The sequence below is a fragment of the Anabrus simplex genome, chromosome 12 (genome assembly GCF_040414725.1).
Source record: "Anabrus simplex isolate iqAnaSimp1 chromosome 12, ASM4041472v1, whole genome shotgun sequence".
NCBI classification, from domain to species: Eukaryota; Metazoa; Arthropoda; class Insecta; order Orthoptera; family Tettigoniidae; genus Anabrus; species Anabrus simplex.
In genome coordinates this window covers 24,189,134-24,212,323 of record NC_090276.1, presented here as the reverse complement: position 1 = coordinate 24,212,323, position 23,190 = coordinate 24,189,134, and the positions used below count along the sequence as shown (strand labels likewise).

The window sequence follows — 23,190 nt, the reverse complement described above, 5'->3', positions numbered from 1 at the left end:
CCGTGAGGATTCGTCGCCATCACACCGTCAGATAGCTCCTCAATTTGTAATCACGTGGCTGAATAAACCTCGAACTAGCCCTCAGATCCAGGTAAAAAAACCTGACCTGGCCGGAAATCGAACCCGGGGCCTCTGGGTAAGAGGCAGGCATTGCTACCCCTACACTCCAGGGCCAGCAATCAAACTACATATTACTGAAATAATGAAATAACGCTTTTTTTTTTTTTTTTTTTTTTTTACGTCACACCGACACAAATAGGTCCTATGGCGACGATGGTATAGGAAAGACCTAGGAGTTGGAAGGAAGCGGCCGTGGCCTTCATTAAGGTACAGCCCCAGCATTTGCCTGGTGTGAAAATGGTAAACCACCGAGCTCGATAGCTGCAGTCGCTTAAGTGCGGACAGTATCCAGTATTCGGGAGATAGTAGGTTCGAACCCCACTGTCGGCAGCCCTGAAAATGGTTTTCCGTGGTTTCCCATTTTCACACCAGGCAAATGCTGGGGCTGTACCTTAATTAAGGCCACGGCCGCTTCCTTCCCGCTCCTAGCCCTTTCCTGTCCCATCGTCGCCGTAAGACCTATCTGTGTCGGTGAGACGTAAAACAACTATTAAAAAAAAAAGGGGAAACCACGGAAAAACATCTTCAGAGTTGCCGACAGTGGGATAGAAATAACACCTAGCAAGTGGGTTATCAAATACAACATTGATGATGTTTATTGTTTAAAGGGGCGTAACAGCTAGGTCGTCGGCCTCCAATGGTACGAGGTGCAATGAAATGAAAATTAAAACTTCAAAATATATCCACTGACTAGAATCTAAAACGAATGAGGATGAAAAAATTATAGTGAAACAAAAACAATCAATGGATACAATTCACAATGCCTTAATTACTGGGATGATGCTTATTATTCTAAAGGGGTCGAAAACCAGGTCACTGGCCCCTCATAATGGTACAAACCAAGGCAAAGAAGAACCATGGTGTTCCTACTATAGTGGTACTAAGAACAGGTAATGCAGACCCATGGTGTTTCTCGCTTGGTGGTATTAATCACAAGTCATGTAGACCCATGGTATGTTAAAACACAATGGCACAACTCACAGGTAATACAAATGCAGTGTTTTGCTAACATAGCATAGCAATGCAAGCGGTATAGTGTATAGCTAAGAAAAGGCCAAACCCAGTGTTCCTCACATAACAGTACCATGCTCAGGTAACGCAGACCCATGGTTTTCCTTCACATAGTGGTACTAATCAGGGGCGCCAGCCAAACCCGTGGCGTTTCTCACATAGTGGTACTAATCACAGACAACGAAGACAAGTGGAACAAATCACGGGCGCCGGTATTCTCATGGTGTTCCTCACTTAGTGGAACTAATCACAAACCACATATACTCATGGCGTTGCTCACATAGTGGGACTAATCATAGGCAATGTAGATCCATGATGTATGACACATTATGCTAACACCTACAGAGAACAAAAACCCAGTGTTCCTCACATAACAGTACCATGCTCAGGTAACGCAGACCCATGGTTTTCCTTCACACAGTAGTACTAATCAGGGGCGCCAGCCAAACCCGTGGCGTTTCTCACATAGTGGTACTAATCACAGACAACGAAGAGCAACGGTGTTTCTCCCAAAGTGGTACTTACTCATAGGTAGCGCAGACCCATTCTGAACACAGGGGAACTGACACATTCCAGCGCAACGTACGGCTCATGGACATTAGTCCGCGCAGAAGAATGCCCCACCCCTCACCTCTCGTGCTGAAATTCACATGATGGTACTAACCACAGGGCCATGGTGATGCTCACATAAGGGTACTGCTCTTAGCTAACGTAGATCCATGTTGTTCCTCACACGGTGGTACTAATCGCAAGTAACGTCGACCATTGGTGTTCCTCATGTAATGGTACTTATCACAAATAGTTTCATGTTCTAAAATCATAATCCCTTGGTCGCACCTTTTAGTTGCCTCTATTCTTCATCTGCGTCCCCCCACACACGGCGGTTGTGTGTTTGGTCCGTGAGAGTATTTTATTTCACTCAAGTCCACTGGCAAGCCGGTTAGGACCTCCCCATCCACCACCTGGGACGCACCATGTAGGAGTATCACCTCTCCCCCTGCTACGACACTAAGTAGGTTCGTAGAAATACAACATTAAACTACATATTAATTTAAAACAATGTCTGCGAGAAAAGAATAGGTCGGGTCATTTAAAGAAATTTATAAATTTACCTCCTCCAGTATCACTCCTGGTTTCCATATAGTGATAGTTGTTCCATTCTCTAATACAGATATTACGTATTTTTCCATAAACAGTGGAGGACATTTATCATTACAGTATGTATCACAAGCCGTAATAGAACTTTTAACCGTCAATCTCATTTTGAAATTCTATTTATTTTCAGCTAAACACTACAGTACGTATCAGTGAGTAGATATTCAATCAAAAATCCACAAATAAACGGCTCTGAAACAGTAAATTTTTCTGGCATAAACACATGCCAAATTCGTCTCACTTGTCAAAAGTGTAAACAATTCAAATGAAATATAGATGGGACAAAAAAAATACAGAACGGCTACTTTCGTACTTTGAAACAGCTTCTAGATTGAACCTGCTTCAAAAATCACTTGTTCCAACTTTTAACTGCTTTGTTCTATGCAAGGAACTTCGAGAGAAATCGAAGAGAAATTTAGTACAAAGAAGCTTCTGAAGCATGGAATAATAATAATAGATATAATGCTGCCAATGAATAATAAATACATATGCAAATTAATTTTCTTCACTATATCTCACTATAGATTTTGTTCGTTTCAAGGAGTCCTGTAAGTGATATCTCCCACATCCGGTGAATGAGAGAACTTTATTTTACATGTACGATGATGAAATTCAAGCACAGCAAACCGAGTCACTGTGTTCGTAAGAGCGTAGTTGGTTTGAGTCCATTCCTTATTTATAATTGCGTCGGTGCAAAGTAATTCCTCCCAGATATTTGCCCTTTTCTCCTTCCTATCATTTAGGTGTTTTTCTGAAGCTTTGGTTGTTGGTAGATGCAATCTTAATTTAAGATCCTAGATGAAAAAAGTTTCCTTTGCAAGTTCATAAACTAATCTTGTAGGAGTAAATTTTGAAATGGCAAGTGTCCTTTTCAAGAAACTTGCTTTTACACGATCTAATGTTTCAAGGTCTCTGGATGTAAGGTGTGTCCAAATTAAATGTATGCCATATGTTACGATCGGAGCTATCTTTGCATGAAATAAGAATAACGCTGTTTTAATGTCCAGTAACTCTGGATTGGATATCTAGGAGGTTGAATACTACGAATAGTTGATAATGGCCTTTCCTTTATATGTATTCTAAATGACGTTCTGGTTGTTTGTAGACGTATTACTAAATATTTGAAATGATTTATCATTTCCAGTTTCTCATTTCTGAGAAGTATGTTATCTGATTAGGCTAATCTTCCACCCTTTCTAAAGACCATCTATACCGTCTTGTTAATGTTAATAATCATTTTCCTTTGCACATTCCTCCAGGATGTCTATTACTATCTGTAATTCTTCTTTATTACTGGATCCTAAGACCATGTCATCAGCATACATGTATAGTACTACTGAGGAGTTCCTAGGTATTATTTTAGTGACAATATCTGAAGTGATTACATTAAAGAGTAGTGGGCTTAATGGGTCTCCTTGTAAGACTCCATTTGTCTGAGAGATGATTTTTGACCTAGCTGTCCCATTATCTATCATAATTATGTTTGAAGTAAGAATATTATTTATAATAGTCACTAATTTGTTATATTTTCCTACCAACAGCTCTAGTTTGTGTAATAGAATTTCCCTATTTATCAAGTCAAAAGCTTTGTTATAGTCAACAAGGCAGCATAGAATTTCTGTTTAGGGTGTCGTAGAGCTTCATCTACAGTATGTTATCCAACAAATTTCCTACAGCGTGGAGTGTTCATCTTCCTTTCCGGAAACCAAATTGTTGATCAGGAATCTTGCCATTGAGTTCTTCCTCCAATCTCCTTTTCAGTAAATTGGTACTGTAAATAGTTTTAACAGGTTATTCTCTAGCGCTATGCCTCTGTAGCAATCTGGAGATCCCGTATCTCCTTTATCTTTGTAAAGTATTTTAATCATGGGCGCCCGCAAGGGGCACTTGCACCCCCCTGGAATTCTAAAGATGTTGATGTTCAATTGTTTAATATCATACTAGATTATTTCATAAACTGTACTTACTGACAGTCAGCTAGCATATGTTATAACTGGAAGTTTCTGTAAACAATTTAATGTTGCTGACGTTATATTGGTTTTTATATTCAAGAAAATTGTTAATGTGCCCCCCCCCCCCCTGGAAAAGATCCTGCGGGCGCCCATGATTTTAATATTGGATTCTCTCCTTTCATAGGGAATGTTTCCTTTCCATACAGGTGTTGAATAGTGTCACCCATATTCCTAAAAACGCTTCCATAGACAATTTTATATGTTTGTTTAGAATACCGTTGCCTTTTGATTTCCCAGTTGTGTTATGGTTGCTTTTACTTCATCTTCCGTGAAATATTGAAACTCCATGTGTTTATCCGTATTTTCTTTCATCTCCGTAGCCACCGGCCGGTTTTACCTGTTCAAGATGCGTGAAAAATGATTTGTCCAAGTTTTCATTGGGATATCAATTGGGAAATGATGTCTTCTAGCAGTTTGCGAATGGAATGGGTTTTGCGAGCTGTTTCAGCAATTATCATTGCTTCCCTATCAATGAATGCCTTTTTCTTCTCTTTCAAAAGCTCTTTGTACTTTCTACTGTAGGCTATATAGATTCATGAAAATCGGGTTACTTTTCTCTCTTGCTTTATGTAGGCATTCAAATACCGTCTCCCTCAGCTTGTAGCACTCTTGGTCAAACCACTTTTGAGCTCGCCTGGTGCTTTTCCAGATTGGTGTAAGAGCTTGTTTGAGTTTTTCTTCTATGTCTTTAGTTGCTTCATCTAACGGTTTCTGAAGTATGTTCTGCATACAGTAAGTGTCTTTTGTTCTTCCAAAGTTGGTATCTTCTCTATTACAATTTTCCGTGAGAAATTTTCCGGATGTTTCTGTTTTATAGACTTGTATCCGGGTATTGTTTTAAATATAGCTGTTACTGGAAGGTGTTATCTTATTAAGCATCTGTCCTCTATTTTCCACGAGTGAACTTCAATTAGGCTATTATGAAATAACAGATCTATTGTACTGCTGCCATTGTGACAGAAGTATTTTGGATTTGTGTTAGAATTGATTAAATTAAAACCATCTTCCTGCAAGTAAGACATAACAAGATTGCTTTTCCTTGATGACTTATCTATTCTAAAATTTAAATTTCCTGCTAAGATCACTGCCTCGTTATTCTTAATTTTGTTTATAGCTTCACTTAATGATTCTATAATGACTTCTGGTTGCAAGTAGGCACCAATAATTGTCACATACGGTATTTAACTTTAATAACTATCACATTGTCCGATTTATAAATAAATGTTCACGGGGGCCAGTTTTGCTTTGAGCATGCATACTATTCCCCCACTCGGTCTTCCAAGGTGATTTTCTTAGCTAGGGTATGTATGCTGCAATAACCGAAAGTGTTTATAATCTCTGTAAGAATAGTTTCTGTTAATATTATGATGTCTTCAGTTAATATGTTGATCGGCATTATTGCGGTAGCGTTTTTTAGGCCTTCAGTATTCCACAGCAGTATTGATGTCATTCTTCCTTATTGTCGCACGTTACCATTGTAGGGGATCCTGTGGTTATTTTCCAGGATGACCCCATTGTACCTTGAGGCTCGAAAATTGTATTGTCTAACTAATACGTCTATTGGCCAGCAATCAGGGTTATTCACCAGTTTGAGACTGTCAAATGGAACTCCAATTCTGAAAGACTTGCTATAGCCTTTGGATTCCAGTTGATTGCATTCCATGATTTCCTTTATTCCATTACTCTTCATATAATTTGTACCGGGCGGTACACCTCTACGCTGCACGTTCAAATCTTGCGCCAATTAGAACTCCTCTATAGGAGAAACACAGAAATTGGAACTAGATCTACTTAAACTTCTCCTCAGAAGATGTCACCTCCTTAATTTTGTGATTGTGAAGTTTCCGTACTGTATAAAATTCTACGTGTTTTGTTTACCATTTATCAAGAAGTTTGGACGTTCTGCAACAGATGTCACTACATACACTATGATCATGCACCCTGGTGCGAAGTGAAGGAACTTTATTTGAAGAAATTTTGTATTCTTAAGTTTGTTCTTTACTAAATTATGTTCGTTCATTTTGGGTTGGCAATATTGATCTTTCTTTCCGCCAGCTTTGAATTCAGCCAATCCCTAATTTCTGTGATTAATTTTCGGCCTATCACAGGCTTCTTCTTCGATTTGGTGTGTAACTTTACGCTAGCCAATAAAAGTAAGAGGGTGTGGCTTGATTATTCATGAAAGGTCTCGAACATTCCCCGAGGGTTTATAAACTATGGATTGTCACGTCTCTTGGCCATTTGATCAACATCTAACCGAGTGTGTGTACGTGAAGCAGGAGGCAGGTGGTGCCTCTTTCATCAGGCAGCAGTTCTTCAGCAAGATTATGGCCGTTTAACATTTTTATTTCTTGCTAGCTCCGCAGTTTGACCCGAGGGATAGGTCCGAAACTTTAATATGTAACCTACTTCTCTAAAATGTAAGTTCTGCCGGCTAATGTGAAAATTTCCTAAAATCTGTAACTGTAATTCGGAGATAGAGAGTGATTTACCCTCTCGGGCTCCCCATCATATTGGTTTGAGGTGACTATGTTTTGTAACTGGTTTTCTTCCTTTCCGTTGTCTTATATTTTTCTTATACGGGTCACCTCCATACTTTGGGAATAGCCCCTGTGTCATCGGCCTAGTGCCCTTTAGGTTTTAAGAAGTCACATCGAGGAGTGCAAACAATCGCCTCCTTTCATTTTGTGTTCGGGCCATTTATTTAACTGTTATTTCTTTTACACGAAGGCCCTGTAGGTTGGGTACGAGATACCCCTGGTTCATTTTTTCAAGTTGTGCCTTGATGGCAAGTAATTGTAAGGTTCTGATATTGCCTTGAATATGCTTGAAAAAAACTGAGAGCGTGTCAGCTCTTTTCTAGTGTTATAAAAGTTCCTCTGGGAGGCTTGATGTTAAAAATTGGGAGCGAGTGCTCCAGGTATTGAGGGGTGTTCTGCCCTTGCATAAAATGGTGATCTTTGTAAAGCTAAGTGTGTAGCTCAGGAATTGTTAAGTGAGGACTTGAAGCCCAAGTTCTGTCCTTACTAGACTTATTTTTGCTACCGGTACCTGTGACATTGTTACATGTTGGTTTTGTTTTAAAAGAGAAACAAATATAACCTTTGTTACAGTTTTAAATTAACTTTGATTTTGTAGTTAGACCAATTCACCCCGGCACCTTCTTTCACCTCTGCGTTCCACAGAACCCTGGAACATAATGTACGGTACTAAATTTTCTTTATGCATTGTGCGATGTATTCTATCTACAGTATATATAGCCACTCGATTTTTTCCGCAGCCTTAAAATTGCCATTCTGATCTTCCCTAGTTCCTCGAATCTCTGACCTACGTGTTCTTGTTGATCTCATATCTGTCCATGGAATCTGATTGTTTTCATCTTGTTGATCTATGTTCTGTACCTTCCTACCTTCACAGCAACTTTTTTCGTAGAAGTGTTCTTATAATTTCTTGAATCAGTCCGTTCTTTTAACATGATCACATTACCTCTTGTTCCCTGATACTCTTCCTCCATCTCTTCATGACTCTGAGCCGCAAGTTGATTATCCATATTTCGTGTAGGTATTTGCTGCCTAGGTGTGGGCGGAGTTGGAGCCTTAGGTTTGGTTACATTTGTCGATTGGATGCGTATCTCTAATTCATTTTGTAGAGTTTTTATTTCCATTTTTAATGTATCTTGTATTTTGGTTTCTAATGTATCGAGCATTTCCTGTATCTTACTTATCATTCCGTCCGAGTGCACAACCACGTGAGTCTACTATTTTTCTATTAACGCAGTCAAATTCTCCTTTTGAGACCACTGCATTGAAAGTGTTGCCATTTATTACAGGCATCGCATTCTATAGCTTTGTCATTATCTGCTACTGTTTTGCTGCATATATCACGTCGTTCAATTTCTTGGACTTTGATATCTTTGTTATTAGCTTGATTATTCGCTGACAACTTACCTTATTTCTCCTTGCAAGTCCTTGAGAGTTAAAAAGCTGTTATTTCCTATCAGAAAATTTCAAAAACACGCTCTTATCATTTTGAGTTTCTTCTTGAAAAGATACCTATTTATTCGTTGCTATTTGTTACGTAGTTATTCTCTAGTGGAGAATTTAATAACACGCGGAATATAATTGAACAAATACAGACGCTCCTGCTATATTAATCCATCTACTAACAATCAGCAACACTTATTATACACACTGAAATCACATTCACTCACTTGCATTCCATTCACTGTGACAAAACATTATTATTATTATTATTATTATTATTATTATTATTATTATTATTATTAGGCAGTTTTGTTATTTAGTAAGCCGTGATTTCCAACTGTAACCGTCACTATCGATTGTTAACCTTGTTTATATCAACAATGGCTCACAACGGCTTCATGGACCACGCAACACTATTATGCAACACTAATAAGCTGTATGGCTGGTCATTAAACATTAAACCAATGTACACAAGAATTTCGAACACTTAACTATTTGCAGTACAGTTTGTCTGTTTCTATCTCAGATAGGACGCATCCCCACATACACTTCCCATGAACAATTGTGAACAATGGCACTCACTTTGTTGTCACCCAGTTCCAGTACTTATACATAATTGAACAGTACTACACTCGCACACAACCCCTATAAATGTAATGTTCTCCAAATTGCCGGGTGCAAAAGGAGTTGGTTATTGAGTTAAACAGAGCGTGAAATGGCACAAATGTTGGATCTAAAGGCACACGAAAAAGTTAACTGTAAGACATAGCACATATTCACACATGGGCATATCAAATACACTTGTCTTAAGGCCGGTCTCCACTGATTAACATTTAACAACAACATGTTAAATATTAACTGGTGACACCATCAACATGTTAAATACTTTCATTTAACATTGTGTCCACACTTAATAAACATGTTAAACTTGTCTTTCTTTGTTTGTTTATTGGTAGTTCATCATATCAATTTGCGGTAATAGATTTAGGTGGTGTCTAGTATTTTCAAACAAGGACAATGGACTCAGATGAAGAGGATTTTTGCCTTTGTTATTGCCACTGTTGCTTCTTGTTATGATATAGAAATGCAGTTTTATTATAGGCCTACACATTTCCTCCTCTCATCCCGCTCATTGCTTCAAAAGCAAACCTCTTTGAAGAATAAACTTCGGTCGCTCCCCCCCCCCCCCCGACTTTACTGATTTTGTTGCAATTCTCGATTGCACAGAGAGCGGAGGGACGCTAGTTTTTTTTTTCGATGCACTCGCGGGAATAATTATAGATAATTTAGAGTTCCTGGAAACTGTCGGCTTTCTTCGCTTTATCTCTGTATTCCTCTGATGAGACATTCCACAAACAAGACCTCCATTAATGAAGTCCAAAGTAATCTTGCTCCACTCTATTTCTGACTATAAATTTTAGTATAGTGCAGAGAGAACGACACGCGTGCGCGTACCGGTACTGTATTTATAGCTAGTAACAAAGAGAATGAGTGTTGTGGAGTGTTGTTTGCTATAAACCTACTTCATGAGAAGCACATCGTTTGCGTCGTTTAGCTATCTGTTGACATGGAAACGGCAAAGAAGTTACCGAAGCTGTGCCAACATCTCACGAACAAGGAATTGACTTGACATGTTTTCCACTGGGAGCGGAAAACACGCCAACATGTTAAAAGTGTTAACCTCAACATTCTGAGTTAACATGCAAAGTCAATTGGAAGACACAATCACAATATACATGTCAATTGTAACATGTTAAATTTAACATGTTGGTGTTAAATGTTAATCAGTGGAGACCGGCCTCTAAGCACATTACCCCAAGCAGTGAGTAGTGGAGGAGAGCTTCGTAAACACAATCGAACGTCACTGCTCCCTTGCAAATTGTGTTCGATCTCTCGCTTCACTGTCATGTATGGATGCTACGTAAACTGCCTTCATTTACGTCAGGCCAGCCCGGCCGCACTGGGCTAGCCTCAACGGGCGCCAAGCTGAGCACCTCTGGTCAAAATTTTCCATGTTTTTACAATGCAAAAATTGCCTCATATTAATATTCCATATGAGATTTTTCACTGTTTACCTCAAACCCGAACACATACCGGTACATACATATATTTGCGTGACTTAAACAGAAACGTAAGATTAAGAAATTCACAGAGAAACTTGGATCGTAGTATTTTCAAACAAGGACAATGGACTCAGATGAGGAGGATTACTGGGAGAGTTGGCCGTGCGGTTAGGGGCACACGGCTGTGAGCTTGCATCCGGGAGATAGTGGGTTCGAATCCCACTGCCGGTAACCCTGAGGATGGTTTTCTGTGGTTTCCCCATTTTCACACCAGGCAAATGCTGGGGCTGTACCTTAATTAAGGCCACATCCACTTCCTTCCAATTCTTAGGCCTATCCTACTCCAACGTCGCCATAAGACCTATATGTGTCGGTGCAACGTAAAGCCTCTAGCAAATAAACACAATGGAAAAATTGCCTCATATTAATATTCCATATGAGGTTTTTCATTGTTTAGCTTAAACACGATCATATATAAGGAGTAGTGGTACATTGCTGCAATTGAACATGCAGGGCGAGTGTTCGGTTGTGATTAGATGATTACACTTTCAGGTCCCTCTAACCGCAAGTTTGGACAACAATCAATTCAGGATGTGCCCACCACGAGCTGCAATACATTGATGAATTCGTCGAGGCATGGAGTCAATAAGGCCCTGGATCGCTTCCTGAGGAATTGTGGCCCATGCTTGCTGCACTGCACGGGTTATTGTTCCAGAGTTGTGGGTGGCTGAGGACTGTTGGCCACTTGTCGACCCATCATGACCCACACGTGCTCAATAGGACTGAGGTCCGGGGATCTGGCGGGCCATTCTAAGGTTGTGATGTCGTGGAGAGCTTCTCTGGAGATGCGTGTAGTGTGAACCCGGGCATTGTCCTGCTGAAACATCCCATTAGCAATGTTCGCCATCATAAGGACAACCACTGAATTGAGTACCGTATCAACGTACTGTCGAGCGGTCATAGTGCCCTCAACAAGTACTAATTGTGAATTCACATTAAAGCCAATAGCTCCCCAGAGCATAATGCTTGGTGTTGGCCGTGTGTGCCTCTCGACAATAAGATCTGGGCGGCCCCTCTCCCCGGTACGTCGGCGCACACGATTCCGGCGATCACTGCGGGCAAGACAGAAGCGCTATTCATCAGTAAAGACAACCCTATGCCATTCGTCGACCCACGTCGATCTTTCTCGACACCAGGCCAGCCTCACATGTCGCTATTGTGGGGTCAATGGAACACCTTCTACAGGGTCTCGGGGTCGTAAGCCAGCTGCACGCAGGCGATTACCAACTGTTTGTTGTGTAACGTGGGGTGCCACAGCTGCTCGAATTTGCACTGCTGTTACATGGGGTACCATCCGGACCATCCGAATGTTGCGGCTATCCTCTCTCACAGTTGTCTGTCGCGCTGGGCCTGTGCCAGGTCTACGAGTGCGGGTACCTTCATTTGACCACTGCTGGCATACACGTTGTACCGTAGATGCCTGTCGGCTAACACGTGCAGCGACAGTCCTTAGTGATAATCCAGCCTCACATAGCCCAATTATCCGAGCCCTCTCAAACGGCGACAGTTGTTGATAGCGTGCTCTTCTCTGTCGTCGAGGCATGTTTGACGGTGAACACTTCACTGCACAGACTGAAAGTCAACTACGCTACGCCAGAGTCCGTATACTGGAGTTGATTCCTCCGCGACCAATCACGCGGGGAGACCTGTAGCAACAATCCAATGGGTCTGAAACTTTGATCGTTTACATACCTACATGGCATCGTTCCACATCTTGAAAATCAACACAAACGACCAATGCCTTCATGGCGTTGCAATTTCTTTTTTCTTAAGTGTATTTTAATTTAGCGCGAATTTTCAGATCACGCCACTTGCGAATTGTCTCCCATTTTAACAAGGCTAAATCCGGAAGTGTCGCGTATTGTCTCTACTGTATTTGAGGATCCTGGGACAAGGACATCCGTAAAATCGCCGGAGTTAATTGGCAAAACAAGATAGCTGGAAGTGGAGGTAACTCCTAAATACTTACCTAAGTTTCGGACTTCAAGAGACCACATAAGTTATTGATAGAAGTGGCTGATTGTGATTCAGCTAAGAAGTCCACCTGAAATACTGTAACTCGTGAATAGTTTAAGATACTGACGTTCTGTTTTCACTTTAAAAAAAAAAAGGTATTAAGGAGCTAGATTTTTGACAAAATTTATCGTCACACGCGTTTCCATATGAGAACTGTTGATGTTATACTAACAAATTTACACTTGTAGTTACTGGGACGTCGCACAGCTCGCAACACAGGAGAATCGGTCCCGAGAGCGTTGCCCATCAACCCTGTCGAAAGAACTGGAGCAAACTCGGGCATTTTAGATACACGTTCCACTCGTGTAATGGTGGTTGCATAGGAGAGGCAAAGCACATCTTACCCGTCTCAAGTTCGAGTAATGCACGCCCCTAGTATCCAAGTAGCTGTACATCCTACCTACAGTTATTCACTAATTAAACAGAGTTATTCAGCTAAGATGTCCACCTGAAATAACTCGCGAACCTTTTTAGATATTGGCATTCTGTTTTCCCTTTCGTTAATGGTATTAAGGGGTTCATAGTTCAACATGCAGTACTTTTCCAGGCTTATGACAAATTTGTTGGCTCACACGTTTCGTAGTTACTGGAACGCTGCACGGTTCGTTGCACAAGAGAATCGGTCACGAGATTCTCGCGAGAGTCTCGAGAGTTTTGAGTGAGAGCGTTGCCCATCACTACTAACAACAAACATATTTCAGTCGACTGCGAATTAGACTGCATTTCTCTTGCCTCACCAGAACTCCCAGCGTTATGTCATACGCAAGACGGAACGCAAATGAGCCAGTGATCCGCCACACCATTATACCATGAGCCAGTGTTGGGCTCCATGGTGGAGCCAGTGTTGGTACTGGACTCGGAGTCAGTTGGACTCTGGTAAAGTCATTCGGTCAGTCTGTGGGACAGTGCAGTAAGAGAATGTAGAGTGTGGGGTAGAGTGAGTTGATATCTGTATTTGTCAGAATCGACTTGAGTGAGAGGTTAGTCAGTCTTGGCTTGTGATGGCAAAAGTGAATAACCAGTATATGGACTAGATGTTATCTGTACTTTTCAGAATCGACTGTGTGAAGTGAATAACTAGAGTGAGAACTTGTAGATATCTGTACTGACAGAATCAATTAGTAAATTGCTTAAGTATGTTTCCCTTAATAGTGTGGTGTTTTGTACAACTTTGCGTTGTTAAGCAATAGACGCAGTGACAATAAAGGGTTTTGTATGTAAGGAAGTGAATGTATCTCGTGCAATATTTATTTACATCAAAATAGCTTTGAGAACGATAATGTATTAGGATGCAAGTTAGCATGTGACTTACGTTATACCAGAAAATTATACTTTAGTGTCTTCAGCGGCTTATGAGGTTTTGTAGGAGGGAGAGGTAACAAACACAAATATTCCCACTAAAATATCAATTTAGCATTTTTGTAGGTTACGAGGTGTTGCATACACTTCAACTATTCATTGTTAGCAGTAGCAGCAGGTGAGCCAGAGCATTACGGACAACATAAACTTCAACCAGTTATCGATGCACTCAATGAAAAATTGTGCTTAGCGGAATGTCAGGATTTGTGTATAACTTGGAAATATATACAGGACAAGAGAATCACAAAGACTGTAGACAAAATGGGGAACCAGATCTTGGAGCAAGTGCTAATTTTGTAGTACATTTGTGCCAAATTGTTGCTTGTAATGTTCACCATAAGATTTACTTTGACAATTATTATACCACATTACCAATTGTGTATTTTTATGAAAAACAAAAACAGTATGAAGGAACTGTGTGCCTGGACTTAAGTTACAGAGTGAAAGTGATATGAAGTAAAATCCCAGACAAACATGTGAAGTGAATGAATGAAAATGAAAATCCACAGCCTGTGAAGTATGTGTTGCTAATGTCCATTATGTTGATGTGCCTGCAGTAGCATGGAAGGACAACAAAGTTGTAACACTGATATCCACATTTGTAGGCTCAGAACCAACCAAAAGTCAGAAGATTTTATAGGAAATAAAGAAAAATAATCAAGGTAGATTGTCCAGTAATTGTCACTGTATACAGTCTACATATGGGAGGAGTCAAACTATTGGACTGAATGATGGCACGCTATAGAAACATAATGTGAACTAAGAAATAGTATATCAAAATCTTCTACCATGACCATGACTAGCATCATTCCAGGAAGACTTAGCACTTTCACTCTGTCAATCACCCAAAAAATGATGTCAGCCATGTTTTGGTGTTGAAAGAGACCTCGTAAAGAAGACCCCAGCAGCAATTTGCCTTCCACAACCAGTCTGGCAAGATCCTTTAGAATATTTGCCAATTCACAAAGACACTTGACAATGGTATAAATTTTCCTCTTGTGAGGCAAAAACAGTGATATTTTGTGAAAACTGTGATGTACCATTGTGTATCCCAAACAGAAAGAACTGTTTCAAGGACTTCCACCTCAAGCGAGCAAACTGAAAATGGGAGTTGAAACTTCAAATCAAATACGTCGTCAGTGCATGGTAAGACTCGTTAGTCACATGTGTGTTTCCACACTATAAATCTGCCAAAACCACTTTAAGAATTGTTTTACTATTTTTCCCTTAGTCTGGATTAGAGTATGCATGTCTAGAATTAAAATAAAGAGATAACAATAGTACATTATGCAACAAGCCTATAATGGCAATGATTAAGACATGAGTATATTTATAAAACAAGCGATAATTACAACCCTATTTTTTTAAAATTTTCATAAATTTCTGCCGAGATGTCGCTTGACAGTTGAGTTTACTGAACAGAGTGTAGAGCGCATGCGCTGGGTTATTGATTTTCTGTGATTGGATCAGAGACCTTGACAGTGTCATATGTTTTCAAAGCTTTGATAGAAGGTCATCATAACCTAGCTTTATTTCAAATAAAAATCGTTTATTGTACAGATGGTGAAGTGAATTTGCGGGAATGTGCCATGTGATTGTGGAATATTGGAAGTAGAAGGTGCACTGATGTTAATATGTGTGTCCAACATGTTTGATTTTGGAAACAAGTGCAAAGCTGGTCCGTTGAGTGCAGGTGCGATGCTATCCTTACCTAATTGGTCAAACAGTTGTATCATAGTGAAAATCTGAACTATGATTGGTGGAGAGCCTGTGTCATAATGAAAATCTGAACTCTGACTGGTGGAGAACCTGTATCATAATGAAACATGAACTATAATGAGGCTCATTAAGATCGAGTTATCTGGCATATAATATTTATATTTTGGCATCATCGAGCATAAAAAATCATGCAGTGTAAGGTTAATGGATGTGAATGTTGATGGTAGCGAACATGTCTTCTGATGAGGTATTATTGCCAGCTTGTTTATCGATGATATTTTTACGGCGAAGAAGAGAAAGATCAGGGCCTTATTTCATAAAAGTTACAATTTTTTAAGCGACAGGAATTTGTCAGATGTGACATAACTTTTGAATTTGTCACACCTGTCGAGTTTTATGAAACAGGATCCTGAAAGGGTGAAATGTAAATGTTGGGTATAGGAATGGTTTTTAGGTCGTAAACATTGTGGAGTTGTAAATAACTAGCTACAGGAATTGTACATGGGAGTCAAAGTCTTCTACAAGAATTTCCTATGAATGTCATCAATTGATAATGAATACTTGCTGAGAAGAGTAGTGCCGTTAATACAAAAGGAAGACACTTTAATGAGAAAATCAATATCACTTTGTGTTGACAATGAGATATTTAGCAACAGGTAAGCCAATTTTAAAAACAGGAGGGCCTACGTACAAGGAGTCATCTTGTTTAACTTATTGTAATTTCCTACATTTTTTATACATACAAGTGAGAGCTATTAGTCTTTGATATACCTACTGCGGATACCAACATGTACTATTTCGCGCATAATACCTATTATATTTAATTTGCAATAAAATACGGTATCTACATACCTTTATTTATGTATTTCAGATTATGAAATTCTCAAACGCCAGTATAATGCCATAGCAGACGACCATGTGCGCAAGTTGCGCCACAAAAATGATCTAAACTTTTTGCACCACTTTCACATGCCAGAACTTCCTCTCTTTCGCTGTGTACACAATGCCACTTCTGACATTTCACACAACTTGGAAGTTGCGCTAGATAAGAGTGGCACGTGCAACTTTACGAATTGCATGACTGTTTACACATCGCTCAATTTTATTTATTCATTTTTTTTGCAAGTTGCTTTACGTCACATCGACACAGATAGGTCTTAAGGCGACGATGGGATAGGAAAGGGGTTCGAACCCACTATCTCCCGAATACTGGATCCTGGAAGCACTTAAGCGACTGCAGCTATCGAGCTTGGTGGCTCAATTTTTCTTGCATAAATCAAATTTGCATGCCATTTTAGTTGCATCGTGGACGAGTATCTTTAGTTGTTGGCTATACGGCTAGTTCACTGGTGCCATGTATAAATAGCTTGACTAACATGCGTTGTTCAACACAAAAAGGACATGCTCCCCTAAAAAATTCCGGCACAAATTAAAATCTAAAACAAAGTACATAGGCTGTGGCGAGAGGGACACCTGGCAGTCTAGGCTTGCCGGCTGATAACTCCTGCCACAGGTTGGCACATTAATTTCCTAAAAAATAGGTCCAGCATACACGCCCTCCACAGTAGCAATGGAATGGTTTATTCAGACAGAAAAGGCTCATGCTCTGGCGGATATGTTTGAGAGCACGTGCATGCCAAGCAACGATCCCTGTGATAAAAAATTAGAATTAATTGAAAACGAACTTCATGAGGCCAATGAGACAAACCATCTTCAAGTTTATAACGCCATCCGAACTGTTCGCTGCCATCAAACAACTCAAGAACAGGAAATCTCCTGGCCTTGACAATGTGTCACCATCCTTTCTTAAGAACCTTCCAAGAAACGTGCTGGCATGTTTGACTAAATTATTTAACACAATTTTCTGGTATGCACTTCCCTAACTGCTGGAAAATTGATAAAGTAATTATAAACCCTAAGCCCAGAAAGGACGAATGTTCCCACAGAACTATCGCTCTGTTTCCCTCCTCAGAATCATCTTGAAATTTTCAAGACCATATTCCTAAGCCGACTCTGTACTATCATAGATGACCACAAACTTATGTACAATGAACAGTTCAGCTTCAGGCATGACCATTCCACTACCCACCAGTTAACACGCCTAAAAGAGGACATTACGAAGAATTTTCATTACCATTGACACAGAGGCCTCGGTTTTCTGGACATTTTGCATTTGTTTGATAAGGTTTGGCACCAAGGACTAATTAAATTAAAGATTTTAAGCGTACCCTCCTACATTCTACATTTACTGATGAGCTATCTAGCCGACAAAATTTCAGGTCCAGGCAAGGCTCAGTAGGTGAGATAACACTGCCCTGTGGGACCTGCGCCCTATAGAGGCCGACTGACATGCCAAATCCTACGCATCCGAAATTGTATTTGAACACGCATGACACTGCAATATCCTCTGTCTCCTGACAAACACCTAAAGTAAAGGATAACCTCCAAGATGCATCTCCACTCTTGAGCCCTTGCTAGAGAAGTGGAGAATCACAGTTAACATATAGAAAAGTAGCATTACGCTCTTCATGAAACACTGTCTCGGTGACCCAGCAACTGCAACATTTTTTGGTGAAGTCATCGGGTGGACTAGAAAACCAAAATACCTAGGTGTCGCCCTAAACAAATGACTAACGTTTGGCGGTAACATTTAAAAGTATTAAAGTGCAAGCCATAGTGCGCCTTTTCAAAATTATGCCGATGATAAGAGCCGACAACCCTACCCAGAATACTGGAAGGGTTTAACGAGGATAAAAGCTTACAATGGGCTCACTATAGAAAACCGGCTCCTGCTTTACAAGTCAATGGTAAGACCTAAAGAGTATGCCAGTCTTATTTGGAGCGGCAGAGCAATATCACACCTGTTAATGGTAAAACGGTACAGACCCATGTGCTTCGCCACTTGCCTCAGTGGTATGAAAAGAAAGGCATGAAAGGTACCAGCTCGATACCATTCAGAGCAAGATCGCTTACACCACCACCCAGCTGTACGACTAGCTTCATCTGAGCTCAAACCCACTGATTTCCAGCCTCAGGAATTTTGAAACCTTAGGCCTTTTCTACTGGAGACCTAAGGATATCCTTTCCTAAACAACCCCCTTCTGGGGTGCAGGCAATATCCTGGCCAGTTTGGAAAACTTACCACAGCAATGCAGTCATTATTTAATAGTTAAACCTCACAAAGAAATAGCACTCAAGGCCTCAGTAGGTTGATAGGCTAAAATCCCTCACTGGTCCTGGCTAGCCCAGTAACGTTGAGAATTGTGGCTACGTGTTACTATCTTCCTACCATGTAGTCCAAGACATACACCTCTTAGAATTTCATGTTCCATATATTTCATTGGCCCAAGAGCTACATAGTTTAGCTGATGGCCCACCCACCCCCTTGGTGGGAAGTGGGAACGAAATAATTATTTTGAATGAGTGACTGAAGTGTTCGTAGGGGAGTGCACACATGGGGCGACGATGGTTGGTCCGTGGCTCGACAGATCTGAATTCCGACCAACCAGCTGGGGCAAGGAGGTACTACTGTGGTTTTACAGCTCTACATTTGGGAAGCAGAGAGGTTCTGGTCCCCACCGTCAGGTGTTCTTAGAATGTTTTTTTGTGATTTTCCATACTCCTGCACTAAAGCGAATGCCAAGACAGTTCCTAATATAGGCACCAAATTTCAATCCTCTCACCTCAGATCATCGCCATATCAAATCTCTGTGGCCAGAAAGGGCGTTACCATTTTCGGTGGCGCGTCTCCCACTTCACACAAGAAATGAAAACTCACTTTAGATTAAATTGAAGTGTTGCCGATAAAACATGTGAGATAATTGTGAGCTAGTATGTAACTAGTGTTGTGTGATGTCACGGAAACGATGACGACATAGTGGTGAATTGCAAAGTGATAATCCTTTGCTCTATCTATCTACACAAGTTTTCATGCCGTCCCTGAAGGGTGACGTCAGCTAGACAGCAACGCCATCTCACGTGAGGGATATTTCCTTTGGTGAAGTAGATGTACAATGGAGGTGACGGGGTTGGCGGCCTTGATCTATAGTTGAAACTGTCCCGGCATTCGCCTCAGTGCAGGAGAATGGAAAACCATTCTCAGGACAGTGAATGTTGGGCACTGGGCACTGCAGCTGAACTCTTCAACAATTTACTCCGTGCTACATTTAAATACGTATTTGATTCTAGACCTCTTCACACACAGTGCTTTCTAACACATCTAACTTAAGAGACTTTTAGAAGCACAGTGCCAATCTACTTTTCATGAACTTGCTCCATAGTACATGTGCGTATTTGATCGGGGACTTCTCCATTATTTTTAAATCTCGTGATGGGCAGTAATGCTTGTTGTCCAAAGGGGTCCAAAATCCAGGTCACTGGCCCCTCATAATAATAAATTACTGGCAAAGCAGAACCATGGTACTCCTCCTATAGTGATACTAATCACAGGTAACAAAGACTCATGGTGTTTCTGTCAAGGTGGTGCTAATCACAGGTAATGTAGATCCATGGTACGTACACACAATGGTACCATTCACCGGTAACACAAACCCAAGTAGTGCAAGCTTAAAGTGTATGTCTTCAGTTTGAGTCCTAGTTAGCTGGTGATCACGTTGTGGAGCTTGTGTTTGGTCGGTACCAGTACATCCCAATCCAAATTCTCCTACTGTATTACCTTCTCTTCCTTGGCCTACCACTGTATTCCAGTCTCTCATCACAATTAGATTCTCATCACCTTTTACATATTGTTTTAAATCTTCTATCTCTTCATATATTCTGTTGATTTCGTCATCATCCACTGACCTAGTAGGCATATAGACCTGCACTAATGTGGTGGGCATTGGTTTGGTGTCTATCTTGACAACAATAATTCTTTCACCATGCTGGTTGTATTAGCTTACCCAGTGCCCTATTTTCTTATTCATTATTAAACCATCTCCTGCATTTCCCCCGTTTGATTTTGCGTTGATAATTCTGTAGTTGCATGACCAAAAATCCTGTTCTTCCTGCCAACGTATTTCACTTATACCAACTACATCTGACTTTAGTCTATTCAACTTCCTTTTCAGATTCTCTAACCTACCACAACGATTCAAACTTCTAACATTCCACACTCCGACTCGCAGAAAGTACATCATTCAGACAGAGAGAGCTGCATGTCCTCGGGAGTTAGTTACGGCTGCAGTTTCCTGTTGCCTTCAGCTGTGTAGCAGTATCAACACAGCTAAACCACGTTGAGTATTTTTACAAGGCCATATCAGTCAATCATCTAGACTGCCGCCCTTGGAACTTCGAAAGGCTGCTACCCCCGTTTCGATGAACTATTCGTAGTCTGGTCTCTCAACAGATACCCATCCGATATGGTTGCACCTGCGGCTCGGCTATCTGCTTCATCGGGACACGTAAGCCTTCCTACCGCGGCAAGATCACATGGTTCACAGGGGAGGATTAGTGTCATATAGGGGATGTTGTTGCCTAGCTGTACTTCCCCTTACAACAATAATCACCGCCACCATGGCCTGCCAAGCGACCACCTATCAGTCTGCAAAGCTGCATATTTCAAGGTGATGCATGATCAGTGCGACAAATCCTCTCAGCTGTCACCCTTGGCTTTCTATATCAGGGCTTCTATCTTACCATTAGATAACTCCTCAATTGTTATCACATTAAGTAGAGTAGAATTCCTGATGTGGCGAGGAAGCGCACTCGGGCCCTACCGGAAAGAGGTAGGCTCACTACCCCGAGACTGCAGAGCTGGCTGAACGAACACACACTTCAGCTAATTTTAAATTTGTAAAAGAATAATAAGAAACATATAAAAGGATGTACATTAAACATTTAATGTATATTTCATTGTGTGCTTTCTGGATTATAAATCATGGCTATCATCATGACAGGACTAGCGTAGATAAAACTTACAGGGTAAAATTACCCTTCACTGTTGTATGAACAGCCTACATGAATGTCTCTTGGATGAGTGAAATCTTGCATGTCTATCAAGATACATCCAAACAATTAGGTGTTCGTATTTCTGAGCTATTTCAACTGATATGTGCTAAGCACTTCATAAATCAGTCCTGTATACACTTTCATTCTACGTTATAAGAGTCGGTTTTATACTCTTCGGATCCATGAACGTAATATCTGAAGGGAAATCTTCTCTGATAATCAGTTTCTTATCAGAAAATTGTTCAAGGTAATCAAGGTACCCAAACCAGTAGATCACCAAACCAGGACCAAATCTGAAAGTAAAGTATAAAAAAAATTATAAATAAAATAAAATTATCACACACAATTTATACATCATGTAACACTAATATTGAGAAAAACAGAAATAAAGTATATGCACGAACAAACATCTATGTTACATTTTTGTGAAAATGGAGTTATTTACAGAACAATGGTCTACGGTTTGTCCTCGATCTGTACTTGTTTTCAGTTTGAGCATATTGCAACAATTGGTCTCATCATCATAATCAATTCCCTTTTTCCAGCTGACACTGGGTGGAAGCAAATAGGGTTCCTTTCCACTTTGTCCTGTCTCTCCACCATTCCTCATCCAACATTGTGTTCCAGTCCAGATGCTGCTGTCCTATGCTGTTCTCCACAGAGTCCATCCATTGTAATCTTGGTCTCCATCGTCCTCTCTTTTCCCGGTGACTGTCTTGGCAGTCTTTCTTCTTTCATCACAATATGATGAAGAAACTGACATGTACCACATGGTGTGCACAGCCAAGCACCATGAGGACATCTTCACTTGCGTTGTGTTATTCTGCTGCCGAATATGCAAACAGGTGGACGTTGCTCTTAATGAGGTTTGTCAAATCATCACTGGTTACCTACGGCCTACGCCTTTGGAAAAATAGTACTGCCTTGCTGGGATTGCACCTCCTGACATTCGTTGGGAGATAGCGGCAAAGGACGAGAAGAAGAAAAGTTGATACATCTGAATCTCACCCTCTGTATGATCACTAGCCAGCTTGTCCATGTCTGACTTCAAGAAAAATTTCCTCAGAACAAGGGAGGCTCTCGTAGGGACTGTACACCAAGCCTGAATTTGTAAATGGCGAGGGAGGTTCAAACGCTCAGAAGAATGGCTGACTCCAATCAAAGAACTCCATTCTGGTCATATAGAAGGTTGACCAACCTGGAAATCTCTCAACAGATTGCGCTCAAGTGTTACAAGATGTAAATCTAATCTGTTGAAGTGGGGTTTTCACGTAGACTTGCCGTTATGTGATTGTGATTCTCCACAGACTACACCTCATCTTCTCCAATGCAAACTGTGTTCAACTTCATGCACTATGGAAGACCTCATAAAAGCATCACCTGAGTCCCTGAAAATGGCTCACTATTGGTCAGCAACCATGTAAGTTTGGTCTTCTGGCACGCACTGTCTACTTTTCCAAGCACCGTGCTTGACAGAAAGCCACCTATAGAGTCCAAATCTTATCATATTGGGATCTCTTTTTTTTCCCTTGTTCTGCTATGATTGTTATTGTTATAGATTTGTCTTTTGGTTATACAGTTTGTATTTATATGTATACATTAGTGCTTCTGATATGAAAAATAAATCACTTGACATTCCCAAACCACCTCATTCTGTTCTGTTACAGTTTGTCATTTAGTTTCTGCACAAGTAACTCTTTTTGTACGTCTTCATTTCTCACTCTCTCTCCTTATCCCTGAGTG

The 23,190-nt window shown here is 40.6% G+C and overlaps 2 protein-coding genes across 2 annotated transcripts in view; both read right to left on the bottom strand.

Annotated features, from left to right (window-relative positions):
• The window catches only part of LOC136884059 (WD repeat-containing protein 27), a 140,796-nt gene extending 138,225 nt beyond the window's left edge, over nucleotides 1–2,571 (bottom strand). The window contains exon 1 of the mRNA XM_067156084.2: nucleotides 2,244–2,571. Coding sequence (XP_067012185.2) covers nucleotides 2,244–2,393 — 150 coding nt within the window. The 5' untranslated portion in view covers nucleotides 2,394–2,571. The remainder of the gene's footprint in view (nucleotides 1–2,243) is intronic.
• Nucleotides 2,572–21,358: 18,787 nt separating this feature from the next.
• LOC136884182 (CDAN1-interacting nuclease 1) overlaps nucleotides 21,359–23,190 on the bottom strand; it is a 65,405-nt gene continuing 63,573 nt past the window's right edge. Inside the window, exon 7 of the mRNA XM_067156217.2 lies at nucleotides 21,359–21,740. Coding sequence (XP_067012318.1) covers nucleotides 21,593–21,740 — 148 coding nt within the window. The 3' untranslated portion in view covers nucleotides 21,359–21,592. The remainder of the gene's footprint in view (nucleotides 21,741–23,190) is intronic.